Source organism: Arachis duranensis, chromosome 3, assembly GCF_000817695.3.
Source record: "Arachis duranensis cultivar V14167 chromosome 3, aradu.V14167.gnm2.J7QH, whole genome shotgun sequence".
NCBI lineage: Eukaryota > Viridiplantae > Streptophyta > Magnoliopsida > Fabales > Fabaceae > Arachis > Arachis duranensis.
In genome coordinates this window covers 9710746-9733963 of record NC_029774.3, presented here as the reverse complement: position 1 = coordinate 9733963, position 23218 = coordinate 9710746, and the positions used below count along the sequence as shown (strand labels likewise).

At 30.2% G+C, this 23218-nt stretch overlaps 3 protein-coding genes across 3 annotated transcripts in view; 2 read left to right on the top strand and 1 right to left on the bottom strand.

The window, feature by feature from the left end:
• LOC107477501 (probable amidase At4g34880) overlaps positions 1-13709 on the top strand; it is a 54035-nt gene extending 40326 nt beyond the window's left edge. The window contains exons 2-5 of the mRNA XM_052258131.1: positions 8579-8627; positions 10954-11168; positions 12579-12765; positions 13232-13709. Of these exons, the coding sequence (XP_052114091.1) occupies positions 8579-8627; positions 10954-11168; positions 12579-12765; positions 13232-13645 (865 nt within the window). The 3' untranslated portion in view covers positions 13646-13709. The remainder of the gene's footprint in view (positions 1-8578; positions 8628-10953; positions 11169-12578; positions 12766-13231) is intronic.
• Positions 13710-14666: 957 nt separating this feature from the next.
• LOC107477463 (ubiquitin-like modifier-activating enzyme atg7) lies at positions 14667-18598 on the top strand. Its single transcript, XM_016097494.3, has 14 exons — positions 14667-14934; positions 15167-15384; positions 15525-15716; positions 15807-15861; positions 15948-16042; positions 16136-16325; positions 16415-16514; positions 16610-16754; positions 16837-16995; positions 17090-17278; positions 17447-17641; positions 17721-17836; positions 17939-18095; positions 18184-18598. The coding sequence occupies exons 1-14, from the start codon at positions 14802-14804 to the stop codon at positions 18364-18366; spliced, it is 2127 nt and encodes a 708-aa protein (XP_015952980.1). The 5' UTR covers positions 14667-14801; the 3' UTR covers positions 18367-18598.
• A 52-nt stretch (positions 18599-18650) lies between these two features.
• LOC107477464 (serine carboxypeptidase-like 40) overlaps positions 18651-23218 on the bottom strand; it is a 6044-nt gene continuing 1476 nt past the window's right edge. The window contains exons 2-7 of the mRNA XM_016097495.3: positions 22157-22264; positions 21528-21802; positions 19750-20004; positions 19431-19639; positions 19216-19321; positions 18651-18985 (exon numbers count right to left, since the gene is read on the bottom strand). Of these exons, the coding sequence (XP_015952981.1) occupies positions 18827-18985; positions 19216-19321; positions 19431-19639; positions 19750-20004; positions 21528-21802; positions 22157-22264 (1112 nt within the window). The 3' untranslated portion in view covers positions 18651-18826. The remainder of the gene's footprint in view (positions 18986-19215; positions 19322-19430; positions 19640-19749; positions 20005-21527; positions 21803-22156; positions 22265-23218) is intronic.

Here is a 23218-nt window from a genome sequence, read left to right as displayed (position 1 = left end):
TCACTTTATTTAGTCTTTAATTTTGCTTGCGTTAGTTGAATAAAAGCATGCATTATTCACATTACTTTTTGAAGACATTCATAATTGATCACAAATTCTATCACCGTTGTTTTAATTGTTGTTTGAGGATAAGTAATCATTTCAAGTTTAGTGTTGGACAGAAAGATAATGAGAAAATTGGTAACAAGAATGATGATGAAGTGATTCACAAGGTGATTAAGTTTTTTTTCCTCTTATTTCTTTCCTGTACTTTTAATTGTATGCATGATTGTTTTCTATTTTTATTGTATAGATGTGTGTTCTTTCTTCTTAGATAATTTATTTAAAGTATAATTTATATAACAATATATATCATATAAACAAATAAGAAGTAAGTATTTGGAATTCGAATTCCATTTTGTATATGCAATAATTCATTGGCTAATGGTAAACCGTTAAATAGAACTCTGATCTGTAGCGAATTAACTCTTGACTTGTTTAGTTAAGAAATATCATAAAAAACCAAAAATTATATATATATGCTATTTTACCAACAAAAGTGAAATAGATGACCACTTTAAAATATTGAAAATTTTTTATTTATGGGCCTCAATTTTACCAGAAATGCAACCTAGTTAACCTTTTTGTTTTTTTTTTAATTGGGAAAAAACTCTAATTTTTTGGGTGAACAATTTTGAAAAAATAATATTAGCCACAAAAAAATATTTTTGAGTTAACCATGTTACCTTTTTTTTAGGAATTGGTCGAATTTCAGGTCTGTCCTAAAAAATAAATGTACTACCTTATTAAAAAAAGGCATCCATTTGGTCTAAAAGTCGGCCATCTTAATTTGCTATTTTTTTCTGATTAATCGAGCTAAGTCATTTAGACTTGTATTTTTACGATTATTTTTTTAGAGTCAAATACTCATCTATTTAATTAAAATAAACGTGTTAGTCCTATGAATTTGGCTCATTTTGACAATGCTAATTAATTCAAGAGCTAATTCAACTTAATCTTTATGGAATGAATTTCTAAATGATTTTAATTAATAATAAAACTTGTACCATCATATGTAAATAAATCTTCATATATAACAATTTAATTATCTTATCTATTATATATTTTTATAGTATATTTTGTGACGAAAAATTTATTATGCTCCCATTTCTTAAAAATATTAAATTTTTAAATTTATCTTTAAATTATATTAATTTTAAACGTCAATTCAAAATAACATCAAACCTCCAATTAAAAATAACGATAAATTTGTGATTTAATTGCAAAAAAATGCTTTTTTAAGAAAAAGCTTTTATTTGAGTTGTTTGTGAGATTTTTGAGAATCGGTATCTTACTAAAATATTGTAAGTTATTAGTTATCAAAAAAATAAAAATTAACCAATTAATTAGTCACGATTTTGGAACTTTAATTATTCTCTCATTTAAAATAGTTTTAGATTAGTGACAAAATTCTGACAAATTATATCATCTTGTTTGACAAATTTGCTTCAAATTTTTCATGAATTTTTCATGGATTTATATAGAGATTATCAATTAGTAGCAACATGAAATAAGAACAAAATAAGGACTAACGCTTTTTCTCATAAATTAGTAGCAACATGAAATAAGCAAAGAAAGTCTATGAGTTGTTAAGCAATCACTAATTTCTCATTAAATAAACTTTTGATTTGTGACTCAATTTTGACCAGTTTACTTCTAAAATTTTTTCAGTTAACTTTAGATTTGTTATAACTCTGCGACGAACTTCCAATGAGATTAGCGAGTAATTTGCTACAAATTAGGTAGGGTATAGCTTTTGTTTTGCAACAAGATTGTAGTTGTCAAGTCGCTCGCTAAATTAAACTTGCGACAACTTAGCGACAAATGTATTTTGCCTACTAATTAGCAACTTGAAATTAGCAAATGAAGTGTATCAGTTGTTAAAAAGGTCGCAAATTTCTCACTATCGAGGTCCTAGGAGCTCAATATCCTTATATCAACTTTAGCGACTAATTAGTAGGGAACACTTTCCTAACTGAATGATTTATCTGTTGCGATGACTATTTTCCCTTTCTAACTTAATTTGAATTTTACAATATTATGTGACAAATTAGCGAGAAACTACTTGCTCGCTAAAAATAAAAACTTTGGTAACAAATTAGTTAGAAAATTGTCCATCGCAAAATGTATTTCAAGTCTTTATGACAGATTAGCTAGGAACATTGTTCCTCACTAATTAGCCTTTTCGTACAAAGTTTATTTTGTGATGAACTAGTGTGTAAATTTTTTTTTGCTAATTGTATATCAAACACTTGTGATGGAACGGTGACAACAATATCTCTTGCTATTTTAGTTTTATTCGATTAAACTTCTTAGTGAGTGACTGATTTGCTAAAATATTGTCGCTCGCTAATTAATTTGTGACAAATTAGTGAAAAAAAATTTTTCGCTCTTTTTTTAGCTACAAAACTCAATTTACGAGAAACAAACTTACTCGTAAATCTCTCGTTAATCAGTTGTATTTCTTAAGTTTATGATATTTGTGACCATTCATTAATTTTGTCATTAGTGTGTCACTGATTCTTCGCTAGTTAGTAACGAACTAGTGACAAAAATATTTCTCACAAAAGTTCATCACTAATTTATCAAATTCGTATAGTGCGAATTAACTGAATTTGATTTATCTACCAAGGTAAATCGAATGAATTAGATTCGATTTAGCATCCGTGTGTATGTGTGTATATATATAAGGTAGTTTTGAATTACAATTAGAATCTCTTCCCTCCCCCTCTCTCACACACACACGGGAGAGAAAAAAGCGAGGCCACAAGACGATAAGATTCAAAACTGCGGATATGGAAGACGACTCATATTCTATCTATCAATTGGACGGAGTTGCTCATATTGATGGTAGTATCAATGAAGAGGTTAATAAACAAAATCTATGTTCTTCAAGATAAATTAAAAATGCATGTTAGTAATATATTAAGTCGCTTAGAGTATTTGATTATAAAAGTTTGTTAGAATTTTTAAACTACAAATGTTAGTTAGAGTAGTGATTTAGTAGTTTATTGGAATTTTAAAACTACAAATGTTACTTAGAATAGTGATTATAAATGTTACTTAGAGTAGCGATTAAAAGTTTTGTTAGAATTTGTAAGTTATAAATGTTAGAATAATTAGTGACTAAAAGTTTAGTTAAAATTTGTTTTAAATAAAAGTATAAGTGATAATAATAATTTAGGATTGTAATATATTTTATATTAATTTTTTTATTAGAATTTTTCGTGTCAGGTAGTTTTAGATTTAGCTTGGATTTGATTTTTTTGAATTTATTTAATATATGAGTATTGTAAGTAGCATAGAATGCCCCCTTATGGTAAGATCATACTGTACTTAGCTTGCAAATATCCATCTTATACCATCTTGTGAGGCTGAATGACCAGTGATTTAGGTTGAATGAGCCACTAGTCAATACATTCGTGGAGAGATGGCGTCTAGAGACGCATATTTTTCATATGTCATTCGGAGTGTGCATGATTATTCTACAGAATGTAGCATATCGGTTAGGCTTCCTAATCGATGGTAAGTATGTTAGTAGATGTCTGACGAACTTTAATAAGTATATTGAAGGTGCTCGACCTGCATAGACTTTAGTTTGAGGAGCTATTATGTATCTTTCTTCTTATGGACTACATCGATAAATTTATTGTGAAGTACATTTGGATGCAGGACACATTCAATGTGTAAATTTCGCTAAATTAGCGAATAATTAGTCAATAAATTAATTTTAATAAAAGAAAATTAGAAATACGAATTTAATAGTAAAATAGTATAGAACTAATTAAAACGAGAATTTTGACACCAATTTTAAAGGATTTGGCCCAAGATTGGGCCAAATAGGTCGAACCAGTCAAACGATACCTAAAATAGGCCTAAGCCAACCCAACGGCCCAAATTCACTTTAGAAGAAGCATGCTTCTTCCTTCCATTCAGCATAAACGCCGAAGCAACACCAAGGAAGGGGAAGAACACATGCAAACTCACAAATCCTCACCACAAATTCAAATCCACATAACTTTTGATCTGGAGTTTCGATCGCTGCACCGTTTGTGGCCACGCGATCGCAGTGACAAGCTCTACAAAGCCCAGTACCATTTAAGATAAGAAAATCAAAATTTCAGCTTCTATTCTCTCTTCTTCAATTCGATAATAGTAAGATTTTTTGGTGTTAAAATTTTGAATAAACTGATGTTATAGGATCAAATTGAGTTGAGGAATGAGTGAGCTTTGGTTCGATTGAGACACATATAAGGTAAGGTTCATAAACCCTAGCCAATTTCAGTTCTAGTATGTTAAATATGAATTTTGAGTATGTATGGTGATATATGTGAAATTAGGTGTATATGTGTATATGTTGGAGGCTTGGTGGTGATTGGAGCTAAGATTTTGGTGGATTTCTCTAAACTTGAGGGGCTGTGTGGTGACTTGGGGGGCTGCCTTGGACTAAATATTGTAATCGACCAAGGCATGGTTTAGGTTTCGCGTGTTTAATATGTAAGGTTTTGTGAAAACTTGGGCTAGAGGACTATAGGATAAGTTGAAACGATTAATTGTGTTAAATTATTAGTCTTTATGGTATTAATGGACAAGTTAATGTGGGCATGTGTTGAGTAATTGATAATGTGGATTGAATGCAAATATATATATGTATGTTAGTATAATGATGATGGATGAAGGATTGATGATTATGGCAACTTAATGATATGGTTGAGATTGAGTGGTGTTTATGTGGAATTGTTGGTATGGTTATTTTGATTAATGTTGTGGTGATGAGTTAATAAGATTGTTGTTGTTGCTGAAATTCTGTTGATTGGTTGGTTAATTATTGTTAAAAGAAGTGCAGAATTTTAATGCTTTAAAGTGAGCTTGTATGATATAAATCATGGTGATTTCTGATAGGTACATGGAACTGAGGTTTTGGGGTAGAGTTGTGATATAATTTAAGTAGATAAGGTGATAAATAAGAAGAATGGTGGATTAGTATAAGTTGAAAACCTAGAGGACTAAATTTGGTTAGTGAAATTGAGAAGTCTTGCTGCAGAAATTTCTAAACTATTTGAACAGCAACTTAAAACGAGAACTGGGAATAATCTGGGCATGATTTTCGAACCAACCCATTTTCCTAACAAATTTCTATAAGTCAAGATTATCCCATAAAAATTTCATGGAATTTGGCCAAGTGATTTGAAAGATATCAATTTTGAAGTTTAGCTATTGCTGCAGAATTTTCTGATTTTCTAGTTCTGCAATACCAACTTCCAGACCCTATAAATTTTGATTTAAATAGAATTTTGAGTTGCTTCCAAAGAGATTTTGAATATCTGTGAGTCTACTTTAATTGAGTACCAATTTCATGTCCATAGCTAATTTGTAGAGTTAGTTATGTATCTTGGAAGCTGGGCTGTTCGAAAAAAATTCAGAACCAATTACTAGAAACAGAGCAGCAATTCCAATTGACATTTAAATTAACCAAACGAAGTGTTATGAATCTGAAACTTGTTTTTTCTAAAACTTAGGGGTGTAAAGTGTATCCTCACCAAAATCTAGGAGTAACGGATTAGAATTGAATTTGTTATAGATTTTGCAAAATCAGAGCTGCCTGTTGTATTTTTCTGAATCTTCTTAAGTGCAGCAGCGAATTTTTATTGAATTTGTTATAAAATTCAATTCTAATCCAAAGACGGTAAAACTTTGATATAGATCCAAAGGGTATGTCCAAATTTGACTGTATGCATGAACGTAGGTAAGTAAAAGTGTGTAAGTTATCTCTAGAACACATTTAAAGTTAAACGGTGATAACTTAGAGATGAAGAAAGATAACTAATAGTTGGAGAAGATAGTATTTGATTCGATAAGATGAAGGAAGAGAGTAATGTAAGAAATTGAGACTTGATGATATTAATTAGTCAAGAATAATAAAAATGTATGATCAATGAGTTGAGTGAGATGGAGGATAACGAGATTGAGACATGAATTAGTATTAAGAATGAAAATGATAAATTGTAAGACATGATTGAATAACCTGAGCTTGGGGCGTTGTCTTCCCCATGTCAGCCGGAATTTTCCCGTGATATTTATTGAGAAAGTGCAGTAATGTCACGAGTATGCCGGAGTTGGATATGTACGCTAATGATTGAACATTATTGAGCTTGGGGTACTATCTTCCCCATGTCAGCTTGGGGTATTCCTGCCCCATGTCAGCTTGGGGTGTTGTCTCTTCTCCTCATGTCAGCTTGGGATTCGTCCCATGGATATTATTGAGTTTGGGGCATTCTTTTCCCCATGTCAGCTTGGTGGTCCTCCCCATGGTGTATTCTGAGCTTGAGAACATGTCGGGATGGCTACGTAACCGACAGTTGATATCAACAGTCATAGGACAAGCATGCATCATGCACATTTGTTTGTTTTGATTGCTATGTATTATCTGAGATTGCCTAACTGAATATATATCCTGCTACCTGCTATACTTGCTACTTGCTCTATCTGCTTCTTCTTGTGTGTGAATTTGTCTGGTTGCTTGTCTCTGCATGATTTATGGATGACGGAGGAGCAGAGGAAGGGTAAAATGGATTGGAGTTGATGTTAGGTGAGTAAGTCTAGGAGTGTTTTATATTACCTACCTCTTTTTATGGCTTCTGCTTAGAAATTAAGTTTTATAACTGTATGTTGGAGTTCTAGGATTGCCTTTAGCATTCACAGGACCTTATATATTATATGCGTGGCACCTTTACCATGCTGAGAACCTCCGGTTCTCATCCCATACTGTGTTGTTGTTTTCAGATGCAGGTCGAGTGGCTCCTCGGTAGGCGTTTGAAGGTTCTACGGCGAAGTGGTTTACTTTGGGGTCTCTTTTTGTTATTTTGATGTATATATATGTATAGGTTCTCCTCTTGTATGTAAGAATACTTTGTTTATGTACCTCTTAGAGGTTTTATAGAGAGCTAGGGTTTTAAACATGTTCTTTTGGGTTATTATTATGTTTATATATGTACGTATAGGTTCTCCGACCAGCCTTGCCTTCGCAGGCTGAGTCAGGAGCTAGTTATGCTGTGTTCTTGGCCCTCTACTCATATAATTTATACACATATATTATTGAACTTTAGTTTTCTTCTCACACAAGTAACAACGTTTTCTGAGGATTGTGCTTTTGAATTTTGCGATCTTATTTTACCCGTTTTTCAAGGCTCCTAGTTAAGTATCTCTTTTTCTATTTTATATATATATATATATATATGTTTCTATTTTTTGAGGTCGTAATACCTTACTATCTCAGTCTTATGACTTAAGCATAAGATTAAGTATAGTAGATGACTAATTTAGTCATTAGAGATGATTTCTTTAAACAATCTCATATTTTTTTGTGTTGTTTAGAAAGATTATGGGTTATATCTTATCTTTATAGTTTTTAGAAGTTAAAAATATTTATAAAAATATTTAAAGAGTTAATTTTTAAAATTAGTTTATATTTATTAAAATTAAAAATTTTAACATAATTTAATATATGAATATAAATATTTAGGTTTATCCTTAATTAAATTATATTAATGTATATCAAATTCTATTGATGATCAAAATTTTCTCTCTATTTATATTTTTCATTGTTACTTTAAATTTTAAAATTATTTTATCAAATATAATTATTATTTATATTTATTAAAAGTCAATTTCAGTCTAATTTATCAAACATAAGTATTACAACTTTTTAAAATTTTCCTTTTAAGACCAACTTTAATAAATTATCTATAAAAAAATATGTTATTTTACCAAATCATATCTAATTATTATCTGGCTTTAACTTCTTATTATATATACCTTTTTTTGTGTATTACACTCTACAAATCATGTATGTCCTTTTTTCTTTATTTTAAGGTATGATTATAGATTTTCGTAATATTCTATTCCATTGATAACTATTTTAAGTAATTTAGAGTAAAAATGTGTACACGTTAAAAATAATGATTTGGAAGGGAGTGAAAACAGAACTCTATTTAAAGCAACCCTATGCATGGTGCAAACTACACACTACTCACTAAATAGAACTCGCTAAAGCTAATATGGCAAAGGCTTTCTTTTTCTTCTCATTGCTGCTTCTTCAAACACTACTCATCATCATCATTGCAACAAGCCATGTTCATGCAGTGTTTCAACTAAAAGAAGCAACCATCGACGAAATCCAAAGCGCTTTTGCGCAAAACGAAATCACATCAAAGCAACTAGTTAAGTTGTATAAAGATGAGATCTTTAAAAGAAACCCTATCCTTAGTGGCGTCTCGGATCTAAATCCGGACGCAGAATCTGAGGCTGAGAAAGCCGACCAAGAGCGCGCGGCCGGAAAAAGAGGGACAAAGTTGAGTGGAATACCGGTGTTGGTAAAAGACAACATTGTATACAAAAAAAACCAAATGAGTACGACGGCCGGTTCGTATGCGCTTGTTGGTTCGGTGGTGGCGGAGGACGCTTTTGTGGTGAAGAAGTTGAGGGAGGCTGGGGCCATCATTCTTGGCAAAGCCACCTTGAAGGAATGGGCTGGCTTTAGGTCTTACAATATGCCTGGTGGTTGGTCTGCCTATGGTGGCCAAGGCAAGGTAATTAACCTCATTTTTTATTTTTATTTTTATTTTTCCAATAAATTTAATTAATTAAGATTTTAAATTGCTTAATAATTTTAATTTGTTTCCTATTTAGGAAAGGAAAAAATATATAGTGGAAAAACTTTCTAAGTGCAGGTTTGGAAGGTGGCAAGTGAGAAGAGGCGAGATAGTGGAGCAAGCTTCTGATGAATCAGAAATGAAATTCCGCATGCATTAAATGATGAAACAAACTTTACAAAACTATGTATATATTGATTAGTTTATATACAACTAATTTAACTGAACAAACTAAACTACAAGTCTACAACAAAAAATATTAAACACTATCAGAATTTATTATTTTTGATATTCTAATAATTTAACAATATATTTTATATCATATTTTTTAATATTAATAATTAATTGATAAATAAAAATAATAAATTTTGATGATTTTCTAAATATTTTTCGTCTAAAATTATGTTCTAACTCAAGCAATAATTAATATCTAACTCCAGTAGTAAGTTAACCAACACAAACTAACTAACTTAACTGGCAGCAGAACTAAATATAACTGTCACCAAGTTAGTTATGCTGCTAAATCAGGAAAGTCAATCTATTACTATTCAACCACGACTTCTAACTTCTAGTTAGTAAAGAACAAGAACTTTTTTAAAAAAATTTACTACACTAAATAAATATATCATTTTTTGTTAGAGTACACCTAAATATATTATTACAATAATATTTAAGAGATAATAATAAATCAATTTAAATAGTCTAAAGTTATTTTATTTAGTATTTATTAATTATTGTTAAAATAATTATATAATTTTAGATGAAATAAATATATAATTATGAATATTATGTTTATAAAATTATAAATATTATATTATATAAAGTAACTTTAGGTATTATCTCTCTATCATTATTGATATCATTAACTATTATTAAAAGTGTTGTATTTAATAACTTTATGATACTAAATATATTAAATCCTTATAAGTTATTTTGATGAACTATGTTATGTGTATCCAAAAATTAATCACTAAATTAATCAATAACTCATATAAAATATGCATTATTGGAATATAAAACAAATTAAAATTAATATATATAAAATTAATCATCTTCATTTTTTTTTATATATTCACTTATGACTTATCATTTTATTATTGTAGAAAAAATAAGACTCAAATTTTATCCAATATGCTAATCCAAATATAAATTCTAATTAGAGATGACAATTAATATTAATGGGTTGGTATTCTTTTCTTTCCGTCCTTCATTTCTACTTCTATTTAAAAGTAAGGGTGTACGCGGATTGGATCGAATTGGATATGACCGAAAATTCAATTCGATTCACACAATTTTCATCAGATCGGATCGGATATGATATCTGTGTTTTTTTGTGTCGGATCTGATTTAATCTACAAATGTGTGAATCAGATATATTTATATAATTGAACATTCTCTTTTTAATCATATTTCTATGTAAAAAATTCAATATAAATATTTCTTTCACACTTTTAAACTTATTTATTCCTAAAATATTTTTAATCAAACTTTTTTTAAATAAAAAAATAAAATAATACAATATATGAATAATAATTACTAACTAAAACACACAAACAAGTAAATATAATACCAAACATATATATTTATTTATTTATTAATTATTATTGTGCAGATCTAGGATGTAGAGCAGATATCTGCAATCCGATCCGATCAATCTGCAGATCGAATCGTATCTGCAATTTTTAGATCGAATGCGAATATTTATTGCGAATCTGTGGATACGATGTAATCCATGAACATCATTATTTAAAATAATGTCTCTTGTCGTCTTTCCATTTCCATTGCAGGTCCCATTTGATTATCTTGGTAGAAAAGATGAATAATTGTATATAACTATGAATATTCCTTAAAATTTTTATTTAAAAAGTTTAACAAAAAATAATAACATAACAAATATAAAATAAATCAATCCAATATTATTCATAGCATAATCATTATAAAAATATTAATTTCACAAAAAATAATATAAAAAAAACATTTCCTAATTAACACGATGACATAACTTAATTTTTGGTAGTTGATTAATGTTATAGGTCTAATGATGAGTGAAAGGCCATACATATGCGCTCGTACGTCCTTATTCCATGTATATTTTATAGGAGGATTGTTATCCGTTGCTTCGAAGATTTTTTTTTCAACCCTACTAATCCTAAGTAATAAGTACACCAAAAATAAATAGTCATACATATTACAAACCTACCTTGTGAGATATATCTATGTTTTTATTTCTGAATAATGATATGGATGCATGGATGGCATGCAGAACCCTTATAACCTGAGCAATGAAGTGTGCGGATCAAGCAGTGGATCAGCAATATCAATGGCAGCAAACTTTGCAACGGTGTCATTAGGGACTGAAACAGATGGCTCAATAATTTGTCCTTCATCTTACAACTCAGTCGTTGGAATCAAACCCACCGTTAACCTCACTAGTAGATCCGGCGTGGTCCCTATTTCTCGAAGACAAGATTCCGTTGGGTACATATTGCATCATACAATTTTAAATTTATTACGTCATACGAAAAAAAATTATTTTATAATAATATGCATGCCAATCAAAAAGCACATACACGCATCACTATATCATATCGCGTTCTTTTGCAATCAACAGCACTAATAATTTAATGAGTAATGTCTCGAATCAACTCTTGTTTTTTTAATTATTTTATTTATCCTAAATTTTATATATTAAATTATAAATATTTAATTTTAAATTTTAAATTTTAATCCTAAATTTTCAAGTTGGCTCATATTAATTAAAAATTAATTGATATTAACTCATCAAAAATTAATTCTTTATATTTTTTAATTTAATTTATATTTTGACTTCAGTTTTGTAATTAATTCGTTGGTCTGTCTTACACAAAGTTCATTATCGCTGTTTATTGATTTTTGTATTGAGTTAATTAATTTTTTTATTTTGATATTAAATTAAATTAAATAAAATAATTAATATTGTATGTTAAGTATAATAAAATATTTTTTTAATTTAAAGCTCAAAATTTTAATTTATATTTTATTACGGAAACTAATATAATAACAATGAAAACCCTTATACACATTTATATATAATTTTTAAATTGTTTTCTAAATTTTATTATTGGATGAAAATCCCCTTTATGACGAAGATGTCTGTCTCTGACCATAATATATCATGGAGAACCATGTAATTGTCTTTATATGAAGTTCATAGTTAAAAATTGTTAGATGATTTAATAGATTTGATTAAATTATCATCTAATAATTTTTAATTATCATCTTCACACAAAAACAATGCACATGAATTTTTACTATAATAGACCTATTAGGTTTTACACATATCTATTTTTATTAATAAAATATTTAATTTTACGCAATTGAATTAGATATACTTGTTCACTTAGGACAAGAGAGAGAAATAATGCATATGACTTTAACAAAAAAAAAATATAAACTCTTTTAATTAATTTTTTGTTGGAATATCTGAATCCTCGTGGTCTACAAGGAAAAAGGCTTGGAATCTTGAGATACCCTGATTCTTTTAATAATTTTCCTGAAAATTCCGTTGAGAATGCTACATATCAACAACTCTTCCAAATAATGAGGTTCTGCTGCATCACCACTTTACATTATGCCACATTTATACATTATTTTTAATTTTAACTAAGAATTTAAGTGAAAACTCACATGCATTATTTTTATATAAAGTTAATATTTAATAATTATTAAATAATTTTACATAAAGACAACATGTGAATGTTTACTAAGAATTTATTATCATGTACGTATAGCTAATTAATATAAAAAAAGTATTATATTTTCATATAAAAAAATAATTAGATGACAACGGAATTATTTTAGCATAATGTAAGTACATTATTAATTTCTTGATGAATAATATATAATCAGGGATGAAGGTGCGACGCTTGTGGATGACATAGTAATTGAGAAGAGTGAAGAAATTTATGAGAATGCAATGATAGCATTGTTAGCTGAGCTCAAGAGAGACTTGAATTCTTATCTGCAAAATCTCGTCTCTTCACCTGTCCGATCCTTGGCAGATCTCATAACCTTCAACTATAAACACTACGTTCTTGTAAGTATATGCATCATTTTGTATAATTATTTATTTATTTATTATTTTGTTACAAATATATATAATGACTTGTATGTTTGGCGAACTTTTTCAAAAATGGCCTTTTTAATAAATTTTAAATGTAAAAAATATTTACAGTTGGATATAAAATTAACGATTATGCTAAGTATAAATAAAAATATTAATATAAATATTAAAATATAAAATATATATATTTAATATTTATACACAATACATAATGATTAGTTTAGTGATATAACGTCACACAAACTAAAAACTATCAAAATTAATTAGCACTTCCAACCGTGCATGTATAGATAATTTTTTATTATCTTAAGAAAAAGTATATGTAAACAACTTTTAACCAACCAATTTTAAATAATTTTAAAAATATATGTTAATTTGTTGTTGGCTAGACTTTAGTTGATTATTTAGCGAAATTGTTATTTTAATTATCTTGGTACAGGAGAAAATCGTTGAATATCCACAAGACATGTTTCTAGATGCAAACAAGTTCGATGGAATAAGCAAAGAAGTTCAAGAAGCAATATCAAATCTAGAAAGACTTTCCGAAAATGGGTTTGAGAAGATGATGAAGGAGAAAAAGCTTGATGCATTAATATATGTGGGACAAAAATTGGTTCCATTTTTAGCAGTTGGCGGTCACCCAGCAATAACAGTGCCGGGTGGATACAACAATGAGAAGATGCCATTGGGTGTTTCATTTGGAGGATTAAAGTATTTAGAACCAACTCTGATTGAAATTGCTTATTCTTTTGAACAAGCTACCAAGAAACGTAGGCCTCCTCCTGATGATTTAATCATACTGCAACTACCACAAGGCAGGAGCCGCCGAGCAGCTCTATTTAATAAATATTAAATAAGATAAATATGTCCTAAAAGATTTTGAGATCCACTTATAAATTTTTATGTTAAAAAATATAAGGTAATTAAGTTTTTAAGAAAAATTTTGTGACCACTTATACATCTTGAGGAAAAAAAAAGTCAATTTCGTTTTTGAACATTGAACTTACCGTTTTTTTTCTTTTAAAATAAAACTTTGTTCAGTGTTATAATTTTTAAAAATTTATTGTTTTTTTTCAAAGACTTATAAGTTTATTACAAAAATTTTTTAGAGACTTATTACCTAATATTTTTTTCTTATAAATTTATCGCAAAATCTTTTAGGACTTATTTATACTATTACTCTATAATAAATTTGTATGAATTGAATAAATTGGCGAATTAATTAGAATTGTTGTTTAATGTAATGGTATTCACACATTAGGTGATGAGTACAAAATGTTCCGAGTGATGTGGCTTTGTCATCCCCCTTATGAGATGAAAGCAATGAAATAAGTAGCATCTTGGTGCTGTCAATGTGTAAGTTTAATTAGTTTATTGTTTCAAGTTATTAGATGTAAGCACATGATTTATGTCATAAATTCACAATATTTTAATGAAAAAATATTGGTGGCAATACCTATTTCAGCTTATTTCAGCACATAAGTTATTTAGTAAATCAATGCTTTTTTTTTTGTCAGTGTAGATTAATACACTCAAAACCCTATAATTATTAAATAATTTTTTTTACGGTATCTCTTAATTTGGTAGGCTAATAATTAATCCGTCGCATATCGAAACTTTTATTTTAAGATTTTTCCTTGAACAATGGTTACTACTTACTTTACAACAAAGCGAAATTCGAACCAGTAATGGTTGTTTAGTTAGATTAATAGTCTACCAATTAGACTGATTTAAATTGGTTATATATACATATTTTTTATTGGTTTAAGTTATTGAACTGGTCCATATAAACAAAAAAGCCCATATGAAAAAGATCTAATTCGGCCCGTTTGGTAGGTGAAGAACTCAAACCGAAAAAAAAAAGTGAAGAACAAGTTCCATTGATGAACACAAAGGTTGTTGACTGAAGAACCCCAAGAAGATTGGGAACCCAACAACAACCCAGATCTTCTTCATCTTCACATTCCGTTTTGAAAGAAGCAAAAGTCAAACCACAATTGAAGAAAGCCATGTCGAGAAAGGAAGGAGCTCTGCTTCAATTCGCTCCGATGCAGAGTTCCGTCGATGAAGGCTTCTGGCACAGATTCTCTTCCTTGAAGCTCAACAAGCTCGGCATTGATGATTCTCCATTACCCATCATTGGTTCTTCCCCTTTTCTTGATTCTCTACCAACTACCATGCTTTTCCTTACAAATTTCCTCCCTTTAACAAAAGGGCAACATCAAAATTATAGTCTTTTTTTTTTCTTGTAATTTATTCTGCTACATGCATAAGCATAATCCTATTGGAGCTGAAATGTAAACTAATTTTTTTTATGATCTTTTTAGTGGGTTCATTCATCCATTTAAGATGCTGCTATTACTTGAATTTATAGGTTTCTATGCACCTTGCTCACATTCTCAAGTGTCAAATCATTTAACTCTGCTAGCTGAGTCTTTGCCTTCTGAATCAAGTGATTCTTCATTGGTACCAGAACCAAGCTCTGGTAACAGGAACAAGTGTTCTGTACCTGGGATTCTTTACAATACTAATACTGTGGAAGGTTTTCATGCACTTGATAAGATGAAACTCTTGAAGGAAGAGGCAGCAAAGGTAAACTCTTCAATTCAGTTCTTATAGATATCTCAAAGATGAGATAGTTCAAAGTGGAAAAGTAGTTTAGACTTTTGGACTAAAATTATCAATCTCACATGTGTTTTTTTTTTAACCTTTAACTTTTGATGTTAATTTAGATATGGAATGACATAGTAACTGGAAAAGCTGTGGAGGACTGTTCAATGCTTTCAAGATTCCTTCTTATTTCTTTTGCAGACCTCAAAAAATGGAGCTTTCACTATTGGTTTGCTTTCCCAGCTCTGATGCTTGATCCTCCTGCAGCCTTGGTTAACCTAAGGCCAGCTTCTCAGTGGTTGAGCGCAGCCGAGGTGCTCTGAGTTTTTCATCATTATTTGATATTATACCGTTGTTTAAGTTCGCTCTAACGTTGGTTTAGTTGTTTGATTGTGAAATGCCAGGCAGAATCCCTCTCAACTGCCTGTAATGAGTGGCGGAACTCAAAATCAACGGCAGGTATAAATATCATTAATTTCGTCAAGCACTGGGGTATAGTGTCACAGTTTGTTTCCACTGCTTCCTAATAACAGAGAATGTTGCAGATGTTCCGTTCTTTTTAGTCACTATAGATCCTCAATCGCGTGCTACTATTAGGCTCTTGAAAGACTGGGATGCGTGTCAGAGCGATGCTCACAAGGTCGCTTACCCTGACTCTGGTTATGATACTTAAATGCAGCCTTTGTGAAAATACAGATCTCCTTGTATGAAATTTACTAGATTTTATTGACAGATCCTCTTTGGATTTTATGACCCATGTCATCTTCCAAATAATCCTGGCTGGCCTCTACGCAACTTCTTAGCACTTATCTCTGCAAAGTGGAATCTCAAGTCTGTTCAATTTTTATGCTACAGAGAGAATCGTGGTTTTGCCGATATGGGATTATCCCTTGTTGGTGAAGCATTGATAACTGTTTCAGAAGGTAAATATGCATTGATTGTTTAACAATTACGATGTCATATCTATTTCTGTTTTAACTTGAGGTTCTTACTTGAAGGGCTAATTTTTTAGGGTGGAAGGACACCATGCCGAATGCAGTTGGATGGGAACTCAATAAGGGGAGAAAAGTACCTAGGTGTATTAGCCTTGCACAGTCCATGGATCCAACAAGGTTTCTTTCCTTTGCTGTTTTCTCCCATTTATTTTATCAGCTAGTGCTTCTTCCCTCATGAGCGCTTCTGTTGTTTTGTTTTACTGTTTTTACAGGTTGGCCGTATCTGCTGCAGATTTGAATTTAAAGCTTATGAGGTGGCGTGCGCTGCCTTCTCTAAACTTGAGTGCCTTATCTTCTGTCAAGTGTCTTCTCCTTGGAGCAGGAACTCTAGGATGCCAGGTTGCACGCATGCTTATGGTGTGTATTGAGGAAGTTATATAGTTATAATTGTTTAAATTCTTCTCATGGAGAGAGTTTATGATGCTTTTGCCTTTTTCAGGCATGGGGAGTCAGAAAAATTACTCTAGTAGACAATGGCAAGGTGGCCATGTCTAACCCGTTGAGGCAGTCTCTATATACTTTAGATGACTGTCTTAACGGTGGTAGTTTCAAAGCAATAGCAGCCGTTGAAAGCCTCAAACGGATATTTCCTGCGGTGGTAAGTTGTTGATCTCTAGGACTTTGCTAGATGCTAAACCTGATAACCCCTCCTTTTTTCCCTTCCTAACTGCATTCTTTTTCTTTGTTTTCAGGAAGCAGAAGGTGTTGTTATGGCTATACCGATGCCTGGACACCCAGTAAATAGCCAAGAACAGGAGAGTGTGCTCGATGATTGTAGGCGCTTGTCCGATTTGATCGATGCTCATGATTCAGTTTTCTTATTGACAGATACCAGGGAAAGTCGATGGCTGCCAACTCTTCTCTGTGCCAATACTAACAAGGTTGGCCAATTTATTCTCATTAATGGTATATGTATCGCTATAACATTAAGTCACTGCCTGCACGTGATTCGCATTTTTAACAGAAGCATGTCTTATCCCATCCATAGTTTGATTTGGTATTTTTGACTAACATGCTTGCATATTTATATATTATCTATCTTTTTGCAGATTACCATTACTGCGGCACTAGGGTTTGATAGTTTCTTGGTTATGCGGCATGGAGCTGGTCCTTTTAGTCATGCCCATGGCTTCAATGCTGAAACTGCTATTTCTTCATCTTCTGATGTGCACAAAATAAAAGATGCAAAGGGAAAGCATAGACTGGGCTGTTATTTTTGCAATGATGTTGTAGCACCGACTGATGTAATTTCCTTGTAGCATTAAGTGTGGTTGTGTTGAACTATTATAACATTTATAACTGATTCATAGATGCTTTCCGCAGTCAACCTCCAACCGCACCTTGGACCAGCAATGTACTGTGACCCGACCGGGACTGGCTCCAATTGCTTCGGCCCTTGCAGTTGAACTTTTAGTATCGATTTTGCATCATCCTGAAGGGTAATTCAACGAAGATTGATTTTTGTGCATGAAATTTGAGGCTTACAATTGAAAGAAAAAATATTCTACATGAATCTCATCACATCTTCACTATTTTTTCAGGATATTTGCAGAAGGTGATATTAGCAGCAATGTCATTGGAACTAGTGAGCAACCTCTTGGTATTCTACCTCATCAGATTCGCGGTTCGCTTGCTCAATTTTCTCAAATGACCCTTGTAGGTTACTCGTCTTCTAGCTGCACAGCCTGTTGCGATACGGTAAGTTTTGGTGGCGTATGCTTCAATTCCTTGCTCTGGTTGCATATTTTCTTAATCCCTTTGTTCTATAAAAATGTAAACCATTCAGGTTTTATCGGAATATCGAAACAAAGGGATGGAGTTTATACTACAAGCAATTAATCATCCTACATACCTAGAGGATCTCACTGGACTAACAGAGTTGATGAAATCTGCCTCGGCGTTCTCATTGGATTGGGACAAAGATGATGATGGTGGTGGTGGTGGTGATGAGGACTGTGTTGAAATCTAAGAATTTCACTCAGTTGTACATTAGATAAAACTAATCTGTGTAAGTTATCTGATTCTTTTTTACCTATGTTAACTATATTCCCAAATAGTCAAATGTACAAAACTAATTTACAATGCTGTAAGGAAAGAACTTTCCACTCAGAATTTGTCATCTCCTCAAACTAACCAGAGTTGTGGTAATTAAATTCTGCTGCATAAATAAATCTTTGAAGACAACCTTGTTCATTTCATCAGTGAGTCTTAGAATTTATTTCTTACAGGAGGCATAAGTGTATAAAAGCAAGCTTAGAGTAAAAAATATTTCTATTTCATTTCAAAGTGAAGGCTTGTTTTGTTACAAGAAATAATGGAACCAAAGAAATCCAATTTTGATTGAATTTTGCTTTCTTTGGGGGAATAAATAAAAACTAGGCCCCAACTACAATTATTAGTTTTTATTGAAAGCATGATTACAAGAAAAACTACTGATATCTTTTAGTATCAGGAAGAGGGGTGCCATTTAAGAAATGCATAATCAAAGAGAGAGCTCTTGCTGGTTGGTAACTTGGTACTTGATGCCCTGCTCCTCTCACTGTAGCCAATGTTAGGCCTCCTTTGTAAACTTCAGTGTAGCCACCAACCTGTGTCACATGAAAAGGTTCAAAATGAGTTCTTAATCAATAACAGTTCAGAAAGAGTTCACTGAGGGAGTTAACTTTTTTCAGCCAGCATTAATCAATTCTTTTGAATTCTAAATTTTAAAGTCTAAATCCTTTAAATAATAAAGGTTAAAAAAATAATTTTACAGTGAAAAACAGTTGACTAATGTTGACTACTTAAAAGTTGATTCTCTAATTTTTTGGAAAATTACCTCTCCATAGGCAAACCAAGCATGCCATTTAGTTTTGATGGGAAGGTTCATCTTCTTAATGGAATACTTGGTTGAAGTCACTGGCACCCTTCCATCTATGTCACCACTGTATCATACAATAATAACCACATTTATACATGTACAGAGATTAGGAGACTATATGAAGTGGAAGGAATATTATACTATAGAAAAGGGTAATGAAGATATGATTTCACCTAAAAATCCAAACTCTAAGGTTATTATTGAGGAATTCATGTAAAAGGGGAAGGACTGTTGAGGAGCTATCACCCCATCTTCCAATGACATTGCTGCATAGCTCCCAATCATATACGAGCTTAGTGACATTTGCATGGAGTGCTTCTTGAACATCTTCCCTATTCATATATGCATGTACATAACTCTCACTACATGGATCAGTCACAATCTGCAAAACCAAACAAGCCATCAGTTCATCTTCAGTTTCATATATATCATGAATTTTCTTAATACATGTTAACCATATTCTTAAAATAAGGAATGAAATTTGAAGCTTACAGAAGGTTTCTTAGGATAAGCAGTGAGATTGTTATTCTTGCAGTCAGGAGCATAAATGTTGTATAAATCAATGTAGTAAATATTCTTGTCAGCTTCATAAGAGGCATCATCACACTCACTTGTAGTCTTTGAGGATGAGAAATCACAAAATTTTTCAATATCAGATGCTGTTTGGTCTGAGATGATTGCATGGGTAGCAAGAAAATCATACATTCCTTTGTTGTCAGTGTCATCATTAATCACTGCATTCCCAATCTGCATAATACAAAAAAGTTACAAACATCCAGCATTGTTAGCTTAGTCTCATTTAAGTTCTATATTAATCCATTAATAATGCTTCTTTGTATAACTAATAATTGAATTGCATTTTTTCAAATGACTTTAAATCTTATCTATTAAAGTTTCATACTATTGTATATTGCATCCAAATAATTAAAATACATATAAAGGTGCCATTATTGGCACAAGTGTCTGTAAAAGGCACCAAAAATGGTTTGGTCCTTATGCAACTTCTTACCACCCATACAATGGAAAGTTCCCAAAGGGGTTAAAGGACCACTTATCATAACTGGTCATAAGTCCAATAAAATAGGTCTTTTTCATATTGGAGAATCTCATCCATTTGGATATCACCATTACCCAAAAACAGAATGATATCATCATAGAAGAAACATTCCATGATGGCATGATGAGTCAATATTAACACAACTTGTGATACTCGTTTTAGTGCAGTCCAAGAATTCCAGGTATTTTAGGAATATTGGTATTTTAGTAATTTTAACAATTAATTTTAATTATATATAATTTATGATTGAAATTAACGGGTAACATTATTAGAACACCTGTATTTTTGAATTACTTAAAAAAAAATAATGTATAAACATAAGAATCGATTATAAATAAATTATACTTATTCTATAGAAGATGTATTATCAACTTATTTATATGAAATTTGAACTTTATTAAGTTTAATTTAATAATAAGTAATAGAGAAATTAACACAATTCTCTATGTAAAATAAGTATAATAAAAAAAACGAATATTCAATTCGATTCCTAATAATTATTTTGAAGGATTACGGGTCCAAACAAAACAATATTCTTTCCGGCCTTTGATATTTAATTTCGTGAGACTAGTTAGTCTATTTGTCAATGATCTCTCTTCAAAATATATTTATGTGACACGTTACTAATATATCATTAATTTAATTTTTATAAGTAAAAATAATATAAAAATAACTAATATTTCTTAGTTTTATACAGTAAATTTAGCTAATGTATTTGAAAAAGGTAATAAAAAAACTAAACGACTTTGATAACTATTCTTAAAAGACAACGAGACTCCCAATAAAAAAAATTTATTAATCTTAATTGATTTTTAATGGATAAATTAACAGTTTAATATATCATGTAAGCTTATTCCGTTAATACAGATAAAAAATATTAATAAAAAGACTAATCAATCTCATAAAAATAAAGATTAGAGACTAAAAAAATATTTTTTCATTAAAAATCTCATTATTTTTTGAGATAATTGTGAGGGCGTCTCAAAAAAAAATTTCAGTCATTGTCATAATGAAAGTAACATAGAATTATGAAAAATGCCTAATGCACTTATATAGACTCTAAATAGTGTAGGGCACAGGACCATATCATTATTTTCTTTACTTTTCTAGACCTAAAACTAACATGTGAGTTAATGATAATTTTTTCCAAGCTCTTTTCAATTATTGGAAAAGCAAAGAGTAGTAGTAATAGAAGAGCAAGCTAAGCACATACCAATATTCCTTTGAGGTTGATGATTGTCCTTTTTGCCCTTTTATTATGGTAAAGGATAGTGTGTGCAAGTTGAGGAACATAATGTCCAGCATAACTCTCTCCAGAAATATAGAATTCTCTATTCTTGTATTCAGGAAATCTTTCCAACCAATTCACCAAGAACAAATAATTATCTGCTGCTGTTTTCTTATCCCCATTTGTCTTGTAATCTGATGTTGTGTTTGAGTAAGAAAATCCTACCCCAGTAGGTGATTCCAGGAACAAAACATTTGCAGCTTCAAAAATCAAAATCCAATAATTAAATTATATAAGTGAGAAATTAATTTTTCAAATGGTTATTTTGATATTCTACTCTAAAATTTAATTTTAATGCACTAATAATATAAAACAGTCGTTCAATAAAAAGTAGTTATTTTATTAACGTGACATTACATAATTGGATGTACGTATAAAACTAATTTACACGATAGTGCATAAAATTAAATTATTTTTTTTATCTAATAATAATGGTTACATTGACAAGATTGTTACATAAAAAGAAAAATGTATCTACACTTAATTTATATCTAAATACATTTTATAAGCAGAGACTTTGATTTGATTTATTTTTTAATTAATTAATTAATTACCATAGTTCCATGAATATCTATTTTTGTAGAGTGTTTTGCCATCACTATTTACTCTGAAGGGTCCAAGTTCTTGCATTGCTCCATAGGCAAGAGATGAACACCCTGGACCTGGAAGAAAATGAAATCATAGACAACAACAAAGTTTAATTTAGTTAGTTAATTTGTTTTATTCTTAGCTTTTACATTTTTATATTCATGTGCATGTTACAATTATATGCATATTCTTTATTTTTATATGCAAACAAAGAAATCCTCTAGGTGCTTGAATTTTGGGATTTGTACAACCTGTTATACCACAAGATTACATGTTTAATTATTAATTGTTTGTAACTACAACATGGACTAAACTATATTAAAATTATTAAATTCATAAAATAACTATAACAGTCAATCAATTCTACAGCACATACATTTATTTACAAACTTTATATTATTAAATAAACAGTTCATTCCAGCATATTAGCAATTATATGAGTAAATAATATCTCAAGATGATGAAAGAGAAGAAAAGTAGCACTAATGATGGAGTATAATAATATGTTAGTTGAACAAATCTAATTGAAAATTTGAAAACATAGAACATCATGCAACTTGCATTATTTTGACACTATGATGATTGATGTGATTATTATCATTTATCTAACATGATGTATACTTGTAAGCAGTGGCGGAGTTTTGTGTGAGCAATGGGGTCATGGTCTCCCAAAATTTTTATAAAAATATTAATAGTTTTATTTTAAAAAAATAAAATTAATTTATTTGATTAAATTGATATATTTTCAATTAATGTATCTGAGTTTTGAGTTTATCTTTACCGTTCTTTCAATTTTTTTTTATTATATCCTATTTGACAATAACAAATAATATATCTTTAAATCAACAATAAATGACATATTTTTAAATCAATGTTAAAAATTAAATATCATTATAGAATTAACACTAAATTATATTTAGTTTTTCATATATTTTTTGTATTATTTTATTTTTAGAATAATAAAAATTATAATATAACTAGTAGTAATATCAGTTATTAATAAAAAAATATTATTTTATTTTTAAATT

Coding starts and splice junctions, on each gene's coding strand:
- LOC107477463 (XM_016097494.3), top strand. CDS start 14,802: ATGTCGAGAAAGGAAGGAGCTCTGCTTCAATTCGCTCCGATGCAGAGT. Junction 14,935..15,166: donor TTCTCCATTACCCATCATTG/GTTCTTCCCCTT, acceptor TTGAATTTATAG/GTTTCTATGCACCTTGCTCA. Junction 15,385..15,524: donor TGAAGGAAGAGGCAGCAAAG/GTAAACTCTTCA, acceptor ATGTTAATTTAG/ATATGGAATGACATAGTAAC.